The sequence below is a fragment of the Propithecus coquereli genome, unplaced genomic scaffold (genome assembly GCF_000956105.1).
Source record: "Propithecus coquereli isolate 6110/MARCELLA unplaced genomic scaffold, Pcoq_1.0 Scaffold164, whole genome shotgun sequence".
Classification (NCBI taxonomy): domain Eukaryota; kingdom Metazoa; phylum Chordata; class Mammalia; order Primates; family Indriidae; genus Propithecus; species Propithecus coquereli.
The window spans coordinates 345,780-359,425 of NW_012140969.1; the positions used below are offsets into that span (position 1 = coordinate 345,780).

At 43.1% G+C, this 13,646-nt stretch overlaps 1 protein-coding gene across 7 annotated transcripts in view; it reads right to left on the reverse strand.

Annotated features, from left to right (window-relative positions):
* HNRNPM (heterogeneous nuclear ribonucleoprotein M) overlaps positions 1–13,646 on the reverse strand; it is a 40,834-nt gene that overhangs the window by 10,182 nt on the left and 17,006 nt on the right. For 3 of the 7 annotated variants that reach the window (XM_012641430.1, XM_012641428.1, XM_012641427.1), the window contains exons 3-12: positions 12,479–12,531; positions 11,562–11,569; positions 11,383–11,476; positions 10,122–10,313; positions 9,251–9,404; positions 8,128–8,177; positions 7,202–7,262; positions 3,955–4,056; positions 2,624–2,668; positions 2,082–2,159 (exon numbers count right to left, since the gene is read on the reverse strand). In XM_012641430.1, the coding sequence (XP_012496884.1) occupies positions 2,082–2,159; positions 2,624–2,668; positions 3,955–4,056; positions 7,202–7,262; positions 8,128–8,177; positions 9,251–9,404; positions 10,122–10,313; positions 11,383–11,476; positions 11,562–11,569; positions 12,479–12,531 (837 nt within the window). The remainder of the gene's footprint in view (positions 1–2,081; positions 2,160–2,623; positions 2,669–3,954; positions 4,057–7,201; positions 7,263–8,127; positions 8,178–9,250; positions 9,405–10,121; positions 10,314–11,382; positions 11,477–11,561; positions 11,570–12,478; positions 12,532–13,646) is intronic. The other 4 variants (XM_012641431.1, XM_012641429.1, XM_012641433.1 and 1 more) reach the window with 3 other exon arrangements.

Consider the following 13,646-nt stretch of genomic DNA (forward strand, 5'->3'; position numbering starts at 1 on the left):
CGGCATGTTATCTGCTGGAAATACACCTGGCTCCCACTAGCCTGAGGGTGGCAGGCAGGGGGCACTCAGCCCAACAGAGTGCGCAAAAGAGAAATCCCAGAGCGGCAGCACAACGGAGCTCTGCTGCTCTCCTTCCATCGTGAGCCAGGCCCGTGAAGGAGGCAGCGTCCCCGCTCTTAAGACGAGGCGGGCAAAGGCCTCGGGACCCCATGCAAACTTCAATTCACTCACCTCGCTCCCCTCAAAAAAAGACAGAATCAAATATTGCCTCAAACCAGTCTGGTATTTGACAATCTTTTGATTTAAAATTTTTGTAACTATCCTATCAAGATTTGACCTACACTGATTGTCCCTAAGAATCTCACTTATCATCAGTCTAATGTGAGCACCTGTGACCATAACGGATTTATTATGGTCGCCAACTAAACACTAAATTAATCCAAAATGTCCACCAATTCTTTTCCCAATGTGATTTAAACTTTCTCAAGGGCTCCAAAGCTCACTTCACCCAAATCTCAGAACACTGATCAAGTGTGAGAGGGTCCCTGTTCTCTGGAGATAACAGCAGGACGGAGAAGGACGACTCTGAGTGTACCTAGCAACACAGCACAAGAACACACACCCATTTGTGACTCTTCTGTCCCCAGGCTCATATGTTGACTACTGAATTACACTTGCCAGTTTACCAAGGACTTTGTCACGTGGTTCAGCACAGGTCCCAGGCCCTCCCATTTCGGTTTCCATTTACTTCTAAATTGCACCACTCCACTCCTCACAGCTACCACCCAAATTTCCTAATGACTAATCTGTTGAGTAGTATTTTCTCAAGCCAGATCTCTCAAACTCACTTTTTGTTAAAATCCCATGCACACAGGAGCTATCGACAAGCCCGAACACACACGGATACACAGACCTTTGTCCCTCTGTTACTAATGGTGACGACCTTCCGATACCTTTTTACCAGAACAGGGAACCCATGAAGAAGGCAACAAGCATCCTGCCCCCACTCCCTGTGCTCCCGAAGAAGCTCATCACGAGATATCCTCCTTCAAGTTTGACAGTTAATGTCTATCCTTGTAAGGTTCCTGCTTGCTGTGTACTATCGTCACATCGTACCTTACTACAGACCAGCAAAGAAACATTTAAACCCAAATCCCAATTTCCCATTCCAGGAAAAGTTTCTACGTATAAAAGAAGCTGCTTTCTTGCAGATGGGGGTGCAAAGAGTCAACCAACAGAGGTTTCAGAAGGAAAGACTTTTGATTTCTCGTGTACACTTTACGGCCCCACTGGTGGCCCAGGGCAAGCGCTGTGCTGGAGGCAATTCTCAAAGGCAGGATCTCCGCAAGAGGAAGAGCCAGGCTCTGGAACCAGACGGCCTGGTTCACATCCAGGCACCGCCAGTTACTAGACACGTGACCTTAGGCAAGTCACTCTCTGTGCCTCAGTTTCCAAAGAAATGGGGATAACGGTACCTACATGTTATGTGGTTCTCACAAGGACTAAATAAAACACACACTGTTATTATAATATTATCATAATACTTCTATTAAGAGGTGGGGAGGGCTACAGGATTTGAATAATAGCAAACCAGAATGTATGCAAATTTATATGAACGCTAAATTAAAGGGGTCTGTGGTTTTTATTAATGCTCTGTCTACAACTTGTAGCCAGGGCAGATGATTAAGAACTACCCATTCCAGCACTCCCAGGGAAACGTAAACCTGAGCAAAAACTCCAAAGAATCCCTTATACTTGGAGACCATTTTAAAGTGTGCAAAACATAACCACAGATGTGCACATGCTTTTTAGTGCTGGAGGCAAGGAAGCTTTAAAACTTCACTGGACAAACCCTGGGGAAACTTGGAACATAGGACATCTCAAGAGTTTAGTGACTAAGTGAATTAAGTCTATTATTAAGTCTAGCTTTTGAAATATGTAAGGCAATTCACAGACATGTGACTCAGCAGAAAAGTGGAAGTGAGAAATCATTTATTAAAAGTGGGCCTGCAGCCTGTAAGTCACTTGAGAGTCAACAGCCAGCAAAGGGTAGGTGAAGGTTGGAAGGAAACAATTCTTACCGTTTATTCTGCCCATGTTCATCCCAGATCCAAATCGACCCATGTTTTCCATACCACCACCAAACGGTCCCTCCATGCCTGCAAGAGAGGTCTGCATTTCAGCACCATCGGGACAAGACAGCTAAGACTGACAGGGAAAGAAAAAGGTTTTCACATGTTCCAACTAGGGCATTTTCTTCCAAGAACTTTCTTATCAAGGCCTTTTGAAAAACAAAAAATGCTGGGGCCCTTGTCTAAATATCACATCTTCAAATAACTGACCTGATCCAACCCCCTCAATGAATAGACAAGCAAAAAGAGGACCAGAGAGATGGAGCGATTGCCCAAGGTCACAGAGCTAGTTAGTGAGAAAGCCAGAACCAAAAGCCAAGACACCCACCACAAGTGATGCACAGGTAAGAAAAGTAAATTTCTAGACTCAAACTTTTAAGAAACCAAAGTGAGAATTTCATGCAGGGCTTAAAAGACAAGAAACAAAAGAGGAAAGAGAGAAAACTACACCTAAAAGTGATAACATTTGTACTTCATTTTAAATTTCTTACCTCCCATTTTATTTATTCCAAATCCTATGCCTTCCATTCCCATTCCTTAAAAAGAAAAAGTCAATGCAAACTAAAATTACGTCAAAGCAGTAAGTAACGTTTGAACTTAAAAAGCACAAGAAATTCCAAACCAGCAAATGAACAACAAAAATCCCTGATGATGAATATATTTTAACTGTCAAGAAAAGGCCCTAGCATTTCAACTGTCAAAAGATCACATTCCAAGAAAACTAATTAAGCTTTTAACAAAATTAAAAGCTTGTGTGGCTTAAAATTCTGTAGGGTCTGCATAGTTTTTTACTCAGTGACCAAGTCAGACAGTGGTAAACATGAAATACAATTACCAGACAGACAATGGAACATTCACTTTTGAAAGATTATTTTAGCTAACAGAAATGGATTTTTTAAAAAGTCTGTTAAAAATAAAATCCTCAAAATGAAAGGCAGTTCCTAAAAACAGAGGCTTCCTCCCCCACCACTAGCCTTTCCTTTTAGGTGGCAGACACAGGTGTGTATGAGGTGAGGGTTCAGACTGGTGGAGCCATTTAAGGTTGTGGCCCAGGCCTTTGAGGTCAGCCATATTTGACTCTGGAAGAGAAACTAGGGACGTGCAAAACCGTCAGTGATAGGAGATAGGGGCATCCACACTATAATTTCAAAGGATTCCAAGAAAGACCTAAGTCTGAGGTCAAAAATGAAATCGTCCTTAATAGCATAGAAATATCTCATTACATTGAACTGAAAATGCTAACCAGCAAAGTTTAAGTTCATTCTAAATGTTAAACCTTTCATTCCTTAGCTACTCCTTGCTTCTTAAACAAAGACAACACTGTCCACAGTTTTCCCCGTGACAGCTGTATTGTCACACACTGAGGCTCTCCCCACCCCTCTGCATCTATCAAGGCCCCACCTCTAGAAGAAGCTGTGCCAACACCAGGTGAGAGCCCAAGAGGGTCTGGACAATGTACTTAGCGTACTACGGCAGTGCTGTGGTCCCATGGTCAGGACACCTGCAGTCTCTGTCATTAACTGACAGTGTGACCTTGAGCAAGACCAACTCTCTGGCTTGCCTCCTAAATGGCATGACTATCTCAGCTCAGGTGGTTGTTGTAAGGATAAAATGAAAAAGTATAACGGCTTTTTTAAAAAAAAGGACTCAACTCAGTAAAAATACCTTTATCAAGATGACGCCGAGATGAATGAGGGAATTTTGTCCCAATTAAATCTTTATTCCATTTAAACTACTCAAGGTCCAATTATCCCAATAATTAACTTTTAATAACTTTAACTTCCCCAGAAACCCCCAAGCAAGGGCGCACTGTAATTCTCACCTGCAGGCCCTAGGTTTCCCATTCCGATGCCTTTATTCAGGTGATTGGCATCAATAGGCTGCCCTCCTGGCCCTAACCCCATGCCAATGCCAGCAAGGCCGTCTGGAAGGAAAAGAGAAGGTCAGAAGGGTAGATTCCCCTTCCTTAGAAAGCCCTGACCCTCTAAGGCAGAGAGCCTCAGTTGCTTTGTTGCAGCCGTCACACTCCAGCCTGCCACTCCCTCCCCTCCCCCCACCAACCAGGGCCTAATGCGGAATTCAATACCATCACACTCCACACTGGGGAGTGCTCCCCTTTAAGGCAAAACCTGCACATGAAACCAGACTGGCACATATGGGGGGTGTGTGTGTGTATACAACAAAGGCAGCCAAAAATTGGTGCACTTGAAAGCTATTAACAACCAACACAAGATTCTTGAGCAACTATTTCTTTCCCCAACCCATGAATTGAAAAATGTCTGATCAAAAGGTGACAAGACATCAAGCGGCAAGCAGCACAAATGTGCCAAACACCCCTGCTGAACCTGGTAGCCCAAAGGACTTTTCTCAGGAAAAATCAATGTTAAAAACCAGCCAATCAACACAGTGGGCATACACTATTCTGAATCTGGGTGTTTTTAATAACAATGAAGCTAATATATTCAAGAAACTTATCTTCTTGCCCAAAAAGCTTCCTAACCCACGAATGGATACCCAGCCCACCCTCAGCTCCAAACCTCACAAACGTAAACAGGGACACAAGAATACAGATTGGACTCTGGAAATAGCCAACAAGGCCTGACACTGGCAATATTCTGGAAATTAGGCTTAAAACAAGACCAGATGACATTTAAAAAATGATATTAAAAACTGGACATGAGGCTTAAACCAAGACCAGGTGACATTTTAAAAAGGAAAAACGGGCACAGTGGCTCACTGCCTATAATCCCGGTACTTTGGGAGGATGGCTTGAGGCCAGGAGTTCAATACCAGCCTGGGCAACAGTGAGACTCTGCCTCTACAAAACACTAAAATATTAGCCAGGTGCCTGCCTGTTGTCCCACCTACTTGGTAGGCTGAGCCAGGAGGATCACTTGAGCCCGGCAGTCTGAATTTGCAGTAAGCTGTGATAATGTCACTGCACTCTAGCCTTTAAGACAAACAGAATCCATCTAAAAAAAAAAAAAAAAAAAAAAAAAAAAAAAAAACACAGAGAAACTCTGAAGGATACATCTCAGAGAAAAATGAATTTAAAAAATTTAAAATGGAAGCCGGGCACAGTGCCTGCATCTACAATCCTAGCACGGTGGGAGGATCCCTTGAGCTCAGGAGTTTGAGACCAGCCTGATCAACAGCGAGACCCTATCTCTACTAACAATAGAAAAATTAGCTGGGCGTCATGGTGTGCACCTACAGTCCCAAATACTCAGGAGGTTGAGGCAGGAGGTTCCCTTGAGCCCAGGAGTTTGAGGTTGCAGCGAGCTATGATGCCACTGCACTCTACCAAGGGTGACAGAGTAAGACTGTGTTTCAAAAAAAAAAAGAAACCAAATTCATTGAAAAAAAAACAAACCTGCCACCAGTTCCCAGGTACTTAATCTGATTAACATCCCATTTTTAACTGCATAGCAACAGCAGCAAGAGATCACCAAGGTCAGTTAATTCCCCAAAGCACTGAAGGCTTTGAAGTCAACACTCTGAAATGTGCTAGGAGACCAAGACCCAAGGATAATGGGCTCCCTGGGGCCCAGTGAGCTTCTCCTCCTCCAGCACAAGAGTCAACAAGAGCCATGGCCCCAGTCCTGGGTGATCACTGCTCAAGTAACCACAGGAAAAATTTACTCAGGAAATGGGTGTGTTATGACCAGGAAATGTGGCCCTTCTCTAAATAATATCATATTTCAACCAGTAAGCCTTCTCCTACTCTTAAAACCACCGACCTCCCCCTCAAGATCCGCCTCTACCATGCTGCCATATCCTAAACTGCAAAGGCACTCCACAGTCAGTGTTCTCGTTCAGGCTCCTGTTGAACGCAATCTGTCAGTGGGGTCCTCGGCTTGAGCTGCTGCCCCAAACCAGAGGCCCCCACTGGCCCTCCAAACAGAGGGCCCAGCAGAGCACAGGCCCCCACCCATCTTCCAGGCTGGCCTGGCCTGCACCCTCACACCCACTGCAGTCTGTGCTCAGGCTGCAACTCCAGCTCCCTGCTCATCTAGGACTTCACATTAGCATGAGTCACTTCCACCATGGAGCGACCAATCAACTAGCCTTCCCTGTCACCAGACAGATTTTCACATGGATATTGCAAATAGCCAATCCCTTTTCTCTCCCCTCATAAAAATTATTTGACTCATACACTTCAGATACCATAAAATCCACCCAAAGTATACAATTCAGCAGTTTTTAATATATTCAGAGCTATGCAACCATCACTACCATCTAATTCCAGATCTCTTTTCTGCCTCTGACTTTGCCTGTTCTGAGCATATCCTATAGATGGAACCACGGTTCACCCATGTTGTAGCATGTGTACTTCATGCTGTTATGAGCATGTGTACAAATTTTTATGCAGATGTAGTTTGAATTGCTGGGCAATATGGTAATAACCAACCTTTTATTTATTTATTTATTTGTTTGTTTGTTTATTTTTTTTTTTTTTTGAGACAGAGTCTCACTGTGTTGCCAGGGCTAGAGTGCTATGGCATCATCCTAGCTCACAGCAACCTCAAACTCCTGGGCTCAAGCAATCCTTCTGCCTCAGCCTCCCGAGTAGCTGGGACTACAGGCATGCGCCACCATGCCCAGCTAATTTTTTCTATATATTTTTAGTTGTCCGATTAATTTCTTTCTATTGGGGTCTCGCTCTTGCTCAGGCTGGTTTCGAACTCCTGAGCTCAAATGATCCGCCCGCCTCGGCCTCCCAGAGTGCTAGGATTACAGGCGTGAGCCACCGCGCCCGGCCATAACCAACCTTTTAAAACCCAGTGTAGCCTGGCTTTGATTCCCTTTTTAGTTTGATTTTTCCTTCCCTAGAACACTTTCAAAATGCCTAACTACACCCTCTACATCCTGCCTCACCACGAGGTAGCCTTACAATCCTTCCGTTGTGAATCTCTCTGCTCATTTCTCATCCTGGAAAGCCTATAGCAAAGAACTGGCCGGGAGGACTGCAGGCCAACCTGGTACAAGTTCAAGTGAAATTGTACTGAAATTTTCTGTTTAGTATAACTCAAATCCAAAATCGCAGCCACAATCACCGAAACACTTACGGGGAAGTTGTTGCGGACGCTCAGGAGGGAAAAAATCTCCCTTTGGTAAGGCCCTCTCATCCTGAAAGAGAAAGAAAATGAGTAAATCTCAGCACCAAATGCAGCACTGTTTGTAACAGCAAAGGGTGGAAACAAAGTCCTGGTTCAATCAATTACGGTACATTTGTGCCAAGGAATAACACGCAAGGTGGACAGGCATTTTGGGAGCGTGCTTGCTACCTTCTGTGGCAAGGGGTGGGATGAGACTACACACGCACATTATTGTGGGACACAGCAGGGACCTGAGCAAGAAGTATGAGTGGGACGCTCCCACTGTCTGTTCATGCTTTTTGACTTTGGAGTCACGTGAATCCATGTATCTATTCAAAGCACTGAACTGAATATCTGAAGTAACTAAAAAACTGCTTTATGGTTCCTTCTATCTTCTTCCTCAATATGAGCCCCAACTAGATTGCCCTCAGCAGGTTCCAATCATGCTTGTGTTAACGATTAATCTTTGGCACGGCTACAGCAGGGCTTATGTTTATTAAGATTGAACGCTTTGATAGACCTCTAAAAGCTGTCTGAATGGTAGACTTAATTACGTTCACAACAGATTTAATGCTAACATTATACTGTACTACTCTGAACTGGAAACTCACGTATATAACCACTCTTTGAAACGGATCACCTGCTCAAGGATACTCAACTGACTTCCTGAACATGCCACTAACAGCCAACTGTGCAAAGAGAAAAATATCTAAAGAAGCCAAGAGCTGTGTGCAAAAGGTTATTTCTGTCACAGATTTGCTCAATGTACCGCACCCTATTTAACTTAGATCGGTCCATAAATACTGGATAGTGGCCATGTGTACACTCTTAATAATTCCAAGTTTTTGTTAGACTTATCTGGGTATGTTACGGGGTAAGCGATCCTATTGACTTACCATTTTGACGTGCATTGGTCTATCAAATAGCAGCTGGCCATTGAACATAGCTGAAATTACAATTAAGGCTATTTCTTGCAATTCTAAAAACATATACAATAAGAAAGAAATACAAAAATAAAAAAAGAAAGAAAGAAAAATACTCCAACTGCTACCAGCCCAAGTGTTGAATGTATGAGCAACTGAATTGTTTCATCACACTTTCAAGTTATACAGTAAGCATAAAAGCAGTAACTTTTCACCAAAGCAGCCTCTTAAACAGTGGCATCGCAGTCTTCTGTATGTGGCCAATAGGCCAGGTGTTCTACCGTTCTCTGAAGGACATTTGCTGAGTAAGACACTCAGTGGCAGTCTTGCCTGAGTTGAATGACTGTGTTCGTGTGTGGTACTCTCCATGTGATTAAAAAAGATGTAACTCCACGTAAGCCTAAGGTCAGGAAGAAGAGTCTCTTCCAAAATGATGTCTACCCACAGAGAGGGCCCTGTAAGGATTTATTGTGTATGAAATAACTGGCCAGGTGCAGTGGCTCACACCTGTAATCCCAGTGCTTTGGGAGGCTGAGGTGGGAGGATCGCTTGAGGCCAGAAGTTCAAGACCAGCCTGAGCAACTTAGCAAGACCCCATCTCTACAAAAAATTTAAAAGCCAAGTGTGGTGATGTGCACCTGTAGTGCCACCTACTCAGGAGGCTGAGGCAGGAGGATCACTTGAGCCCAGAAGTTCGAAGCTGCAGTGAGCTATGATGCCAGCACTGCACTCCAGCCTGGGTGACAGAGTGAGACTCTGCCCCTAAGTAGGAGGAAAGGGAAGAAAGAAAGAAGGAGCAACCCAATTTCTCTCTAGTGGTGCATTCTTTGGAGTTCCCCCCTTTGAAAGACTCCTCTGAAAACACTGGAAAAGATCACTCGTGGGCAGGTGCTGGTGTTCCAAACATCCCTTCTATCCACACTGTATGGAATCAATTCTACCCCAGAGAACTTTCAAATTTCAGTAATGCATTCCCTCTAGTCACACAAAAAACATCAATGCACAAAGTTACTTCTTCCTCACACAAGCCTGTATTACTAAAACAGCAATTTAGGTCGGATTGTTCACCATGAGTTGAATCCCTGCAAAAGGATACATATAGCTTGCACAGCTTCAATGGACTGTTCAAAAGTAACAGTGCCTATTCCACGACTTTTTCCATCTTTATCTTCAAGAATGTCTGCCCGGACCACCACACCAGCCATACTAAATACTTCCTTCAATTTCTTCCAGCCAACTTTATAATCCAGCTAATTGAGAGAGAAGGAAGTAAAAATCTCAATGTAAACATCTTTTAAAAAACTTACAACATTTTTACTACACAAATGAGACATGCTTTCGTTGAAAACAAGCATTAGGAAACAATGTCACAAAAACTAATCAACCGCAGAATTTTTCAAATTGGATCATAAAGCCTGGCCTTAATTGTGCTATTTACTGTATCTTTTCTGAGAAGGAACAGCTTAAGTCACCTCAAACTTTTCAAATTAATAGTTATTTTCTGAACATTAAAAAAAAATTGTTCCCCTGCTAAGTAAGGTTTACCTTTGCCCCGCCTTCCTCTTTCTTCTAGAAATACTTGCCTCTGCAAATGGTGGAGGCATTACCATTACCCCAGACACAAGAGGAGGAGAGTGTCAGGGCACTGCCTCTGCCAGCACACTTTTACCTGGCACCTGAACCGCACAAAACAAATCCACAGAGAGTGCAGATCCCGTTACCACTTTTGTAAACACCTGCAAACCTCAGTAAACGCAGCCCAATGGGACCACGTTGAAGTTTTGACTCAGGAATGCAGTGGTCATTCACGAACAAAGCCAACCCTAAGGCTGATTTTTCAATCAAGAAGATAACATAACCCACATTAAATTGTTCCTCTCCAATGTCAGAATTACTTTTATAATATTGACAAGGTTGCTTCATAAAGTTCTGATTTTCTACTATAGATAACAGTTCCATTTACTTACATTTGCTACAAATACCGTGCTTCCAAGTCTTCCAGCCTGTAATGCATGGATAATCTCATTTGGGATGTTAGGGTTATTTAGGATACTGGGTGGGATATTAATCATTCCTGGGCCACCTGGTCCCATACCCATCCCACCAGTCGTAGCCATCACCTTTTGCATTGCTCTCCTGGCATGTTCACCATCAGGATCCTAAAATAAGCATAAAAGCGTTACATTTAACTGACCCAGTGACAACTAAAACCATGCCTGCACAATAAATGATATTCTCAAAACTGGAGATTAAAATGTTGTTTGGAAAGCATCTCTCAAATCTATTAACAAGACAGTCAAATGAACTAAATCAACGGCCTAGGAAGAGTCCAACTAAAGGAACAAAAAAGGAAGAAAGGGCATAAAATTTGGTCCTGAAACCACAGCTCTCAATTGAACTAAGTAAAAAAGAAAAGGGGGAAGGGGAGGGTGACACGATTACTAATTCAATGGGGTTTTGTAATTTCTGCAAACCCCATTAATGATTTTTCCAATGGTTTGAAACACAGTTCTAGATCACCCAGATACCCCCATCCTCCAAGTCCTTCAGGTGTTTGACTCCTATGTATAAAGTCTGGACAGTGTGACAACATCTGGGCAGGTCTGTGAAGCTCTGGTATTGACTCTTCTTGAACTTTGTCCTGTCATTTACCACCATCAGCACTAAAAGAGACACCATCGACACGTAAGACACCTTAAACCCTACCACGCTCTCCTTTCTGACCTTTGAAAATACCGACCTTCCTTGCCAAGAGGAGGAGGTAAGAAGTCAAGAAGGGATTTCATCGATGTAATCAATGACAACAAAACCCTCTTCCTCGAGGAAGAGAAGGAAAGATTTGATTTGGATCAGATATGAAAGAGAATTTGACTAATGACAAACTCACCTTAAAAAAGAAAGAAGGTGGGCCAAGAATAGGGTTCAGACGAGGTAAAACTGTAGGTGCAGAGTCCTTTAATTGCACAAACCCAATTAAAAAAACCACGGGATCAGTCTGAGTGTCCCTGAGACAACGAGGCCTCAGACGAATCACAGAGGGCAGTCAGCAGTCTCCCTGCTCAGTTCCCATTCCAAAGTTCTTGCAGGAGTGGCTGCTGAAGGCTGTGACCCGCCCTGCTCATCAGGAACAGGCCGGCCTGCTCTGCACCATGCGTTCAAGCACCACTACTATCTTTCCCTAACTCTCAGCAACCACACATGTACCCACAGTGTTAAGCGAGAGCTTACTTCTTTGACTTTCAGTGGTCTTCCACTCAGACTATGCTTGTTTAGGACTTCTGCGGCTTTTTTCATGCTCTCTTCCATCTTGAATTCAACAACACTATAAAGAGTCAAAAGGAAATGAGTGAAACCAGTCCTACAAGTCAGAAGGCTCAAATGCCAATAAGTAACTAGACAATACTTACGCACATCCCTTTAGGAGAAGCAACAGACCAGTCAGAAGAGCAAAGAAAGGGGAAAAAAGAAAAGAAAAAAAACCAGTAAATACCAATGACAGTTATAAACAAAGTATGATTTATGTAACAAAGTTAGTTTGTTTTAAATTAACCCTTCTACGGGGAAGCTGACAGAAGCGCCTCGCCTAGCCTTCCTTATTAAAGCTGGGCTCCTTCATCTCCCTTTCCCTACACGTTACCAGCATTGCACTGTGGTTGCTGAAGTCGTAATAAGCAGACCTAAATTCAGGTTCTCCAAGAAATCACACAAACTTTAGATCTGCTTCTCTCTGTACTCGATCAATTCCTTACCATACTCCTCCTAAATCCATCCCTTCCGTAAATTAAGCTCATCCTGATTATTCTAAGCCATTCTATTGCACGACAGAAAATAGTTTATGTTCTCTTTAAACTAGGCCAATTTTAACGTTCAGGTTTTTAATATTTGGTTTACAATTTACTGGCACAAAGGCAACTTTTCAGAATCTTTGGTTCACACAACTTTCAAATTCAGCAAACAACCAAGAGTAACATTTTCTAGACAAGAACACACGTTTTACATTAAATTATACCACCGCTAAAATTCCATGCATAATTCACACACAGCCAATTCCTCTGTTAACAAAGAGACAATGCTGCTGTTGGTCCCCAGTTATCCAAATTGGGCATCCAAACAGAATACCAAAAAGCTCTTTGGCCAGCCATTTGGAAAAGCGGGACTCCGTTTGCAAATGCCCTCCCACCCCACTCGAATGTTTGGCAAAATCAAACATAGCTACTGTAACATGAGCACTCACTGCCTTCCTGATTTCATTCGATTCCACGCCACCATACAGTTACATTTTTCATGTAGTAAATCCACAGAAGAAATTCTCTCAGACACTTACCCTTGACTTTCCTTCAGCGTCCATTAAGAGCTCCACGTATGTTACCTCACCAACTACAAATCAGTTTCCAGACGACACATAAACCAAGGGAGAAAAGCCAAGAAAACAATGGGAATTTAGAACAATCATCAGCAACCTTGTATGGAGCCTCTGCCTTATAAGAAAGCCCAGAAACACTCCATATTCTCTAAACCACCGCACTAGGCATTACAGGTGTGCAGTAAAAGTAGGCGAAACACGTTAACAATATGTCCTTGATTTTCCTCCCACCACAAACAAGCTATTTCCACAGATTTCCATATCAATTTCCCTGTCTGGAAGACTCATTCATGACTAGAGGCAATCCAAATCTACAGGAAAGAAGTCTGCAGGATTCACTTTTTTGGGGAAGGGAGGAAAACAGTTTTACACATACACTCTTGCTGGTGAAAGTAGCTACAGAGCACACACGCTGCAATGCCATCGCGCTGAGCTCACATGCTATAAATACAAGGATGCCTGTGTGTGTACATATAAGCTCAAAGACACACACACGGCCACAGGGCCAACTTTACGAGTGTGCAACCTGTGCAATCACACAGAGCCCCATGCTCAGGAGGGCCCCAAGCTTGGTTTTAACACTGTTATTGCCGTAGTGAAATATCTTAATTTTTAACAAGAGGCCCCCTGTTTTCATTCCGCACTGAGCCCCACAAATTCTGTAACTGCTCCTGCACACAGCACTGGGCTCCACGAGTGTTAGAAGCAGAATGTTTGAATATAAGATCACAAAACCAGAGCAGGATCTGGATTCTCTTCAGTGAATTAAGCCAGGCTTTATTCTTGCTGCTTTCCAAACCTCCCCATAAAAGGACAGAAATCCAAATTTAGGGCTCAGTTTCTGCATCTAAACAGTTAAATAGACTCACATGATTCTAACCTACACAAAGGGGAAAAAAAACAAAGCATTTCAAAAGTTTCTGCAGATTTTCCTCAAGGTTTGGATTGCCAATTCATGACCACCATGACCAGATGTTAGAATCCAAAAAGACAACCACCAAAATGGCTGCTGAACTTGAAGATGGCACACACACAAAGCAGAAATGTAAGGCTCTGACTTGGAGGAAACGATCTCTAAGCAGGCTCAATACAGGACTTCTGTTCTCAGGAATAGCTTTTTTTTCCCTTG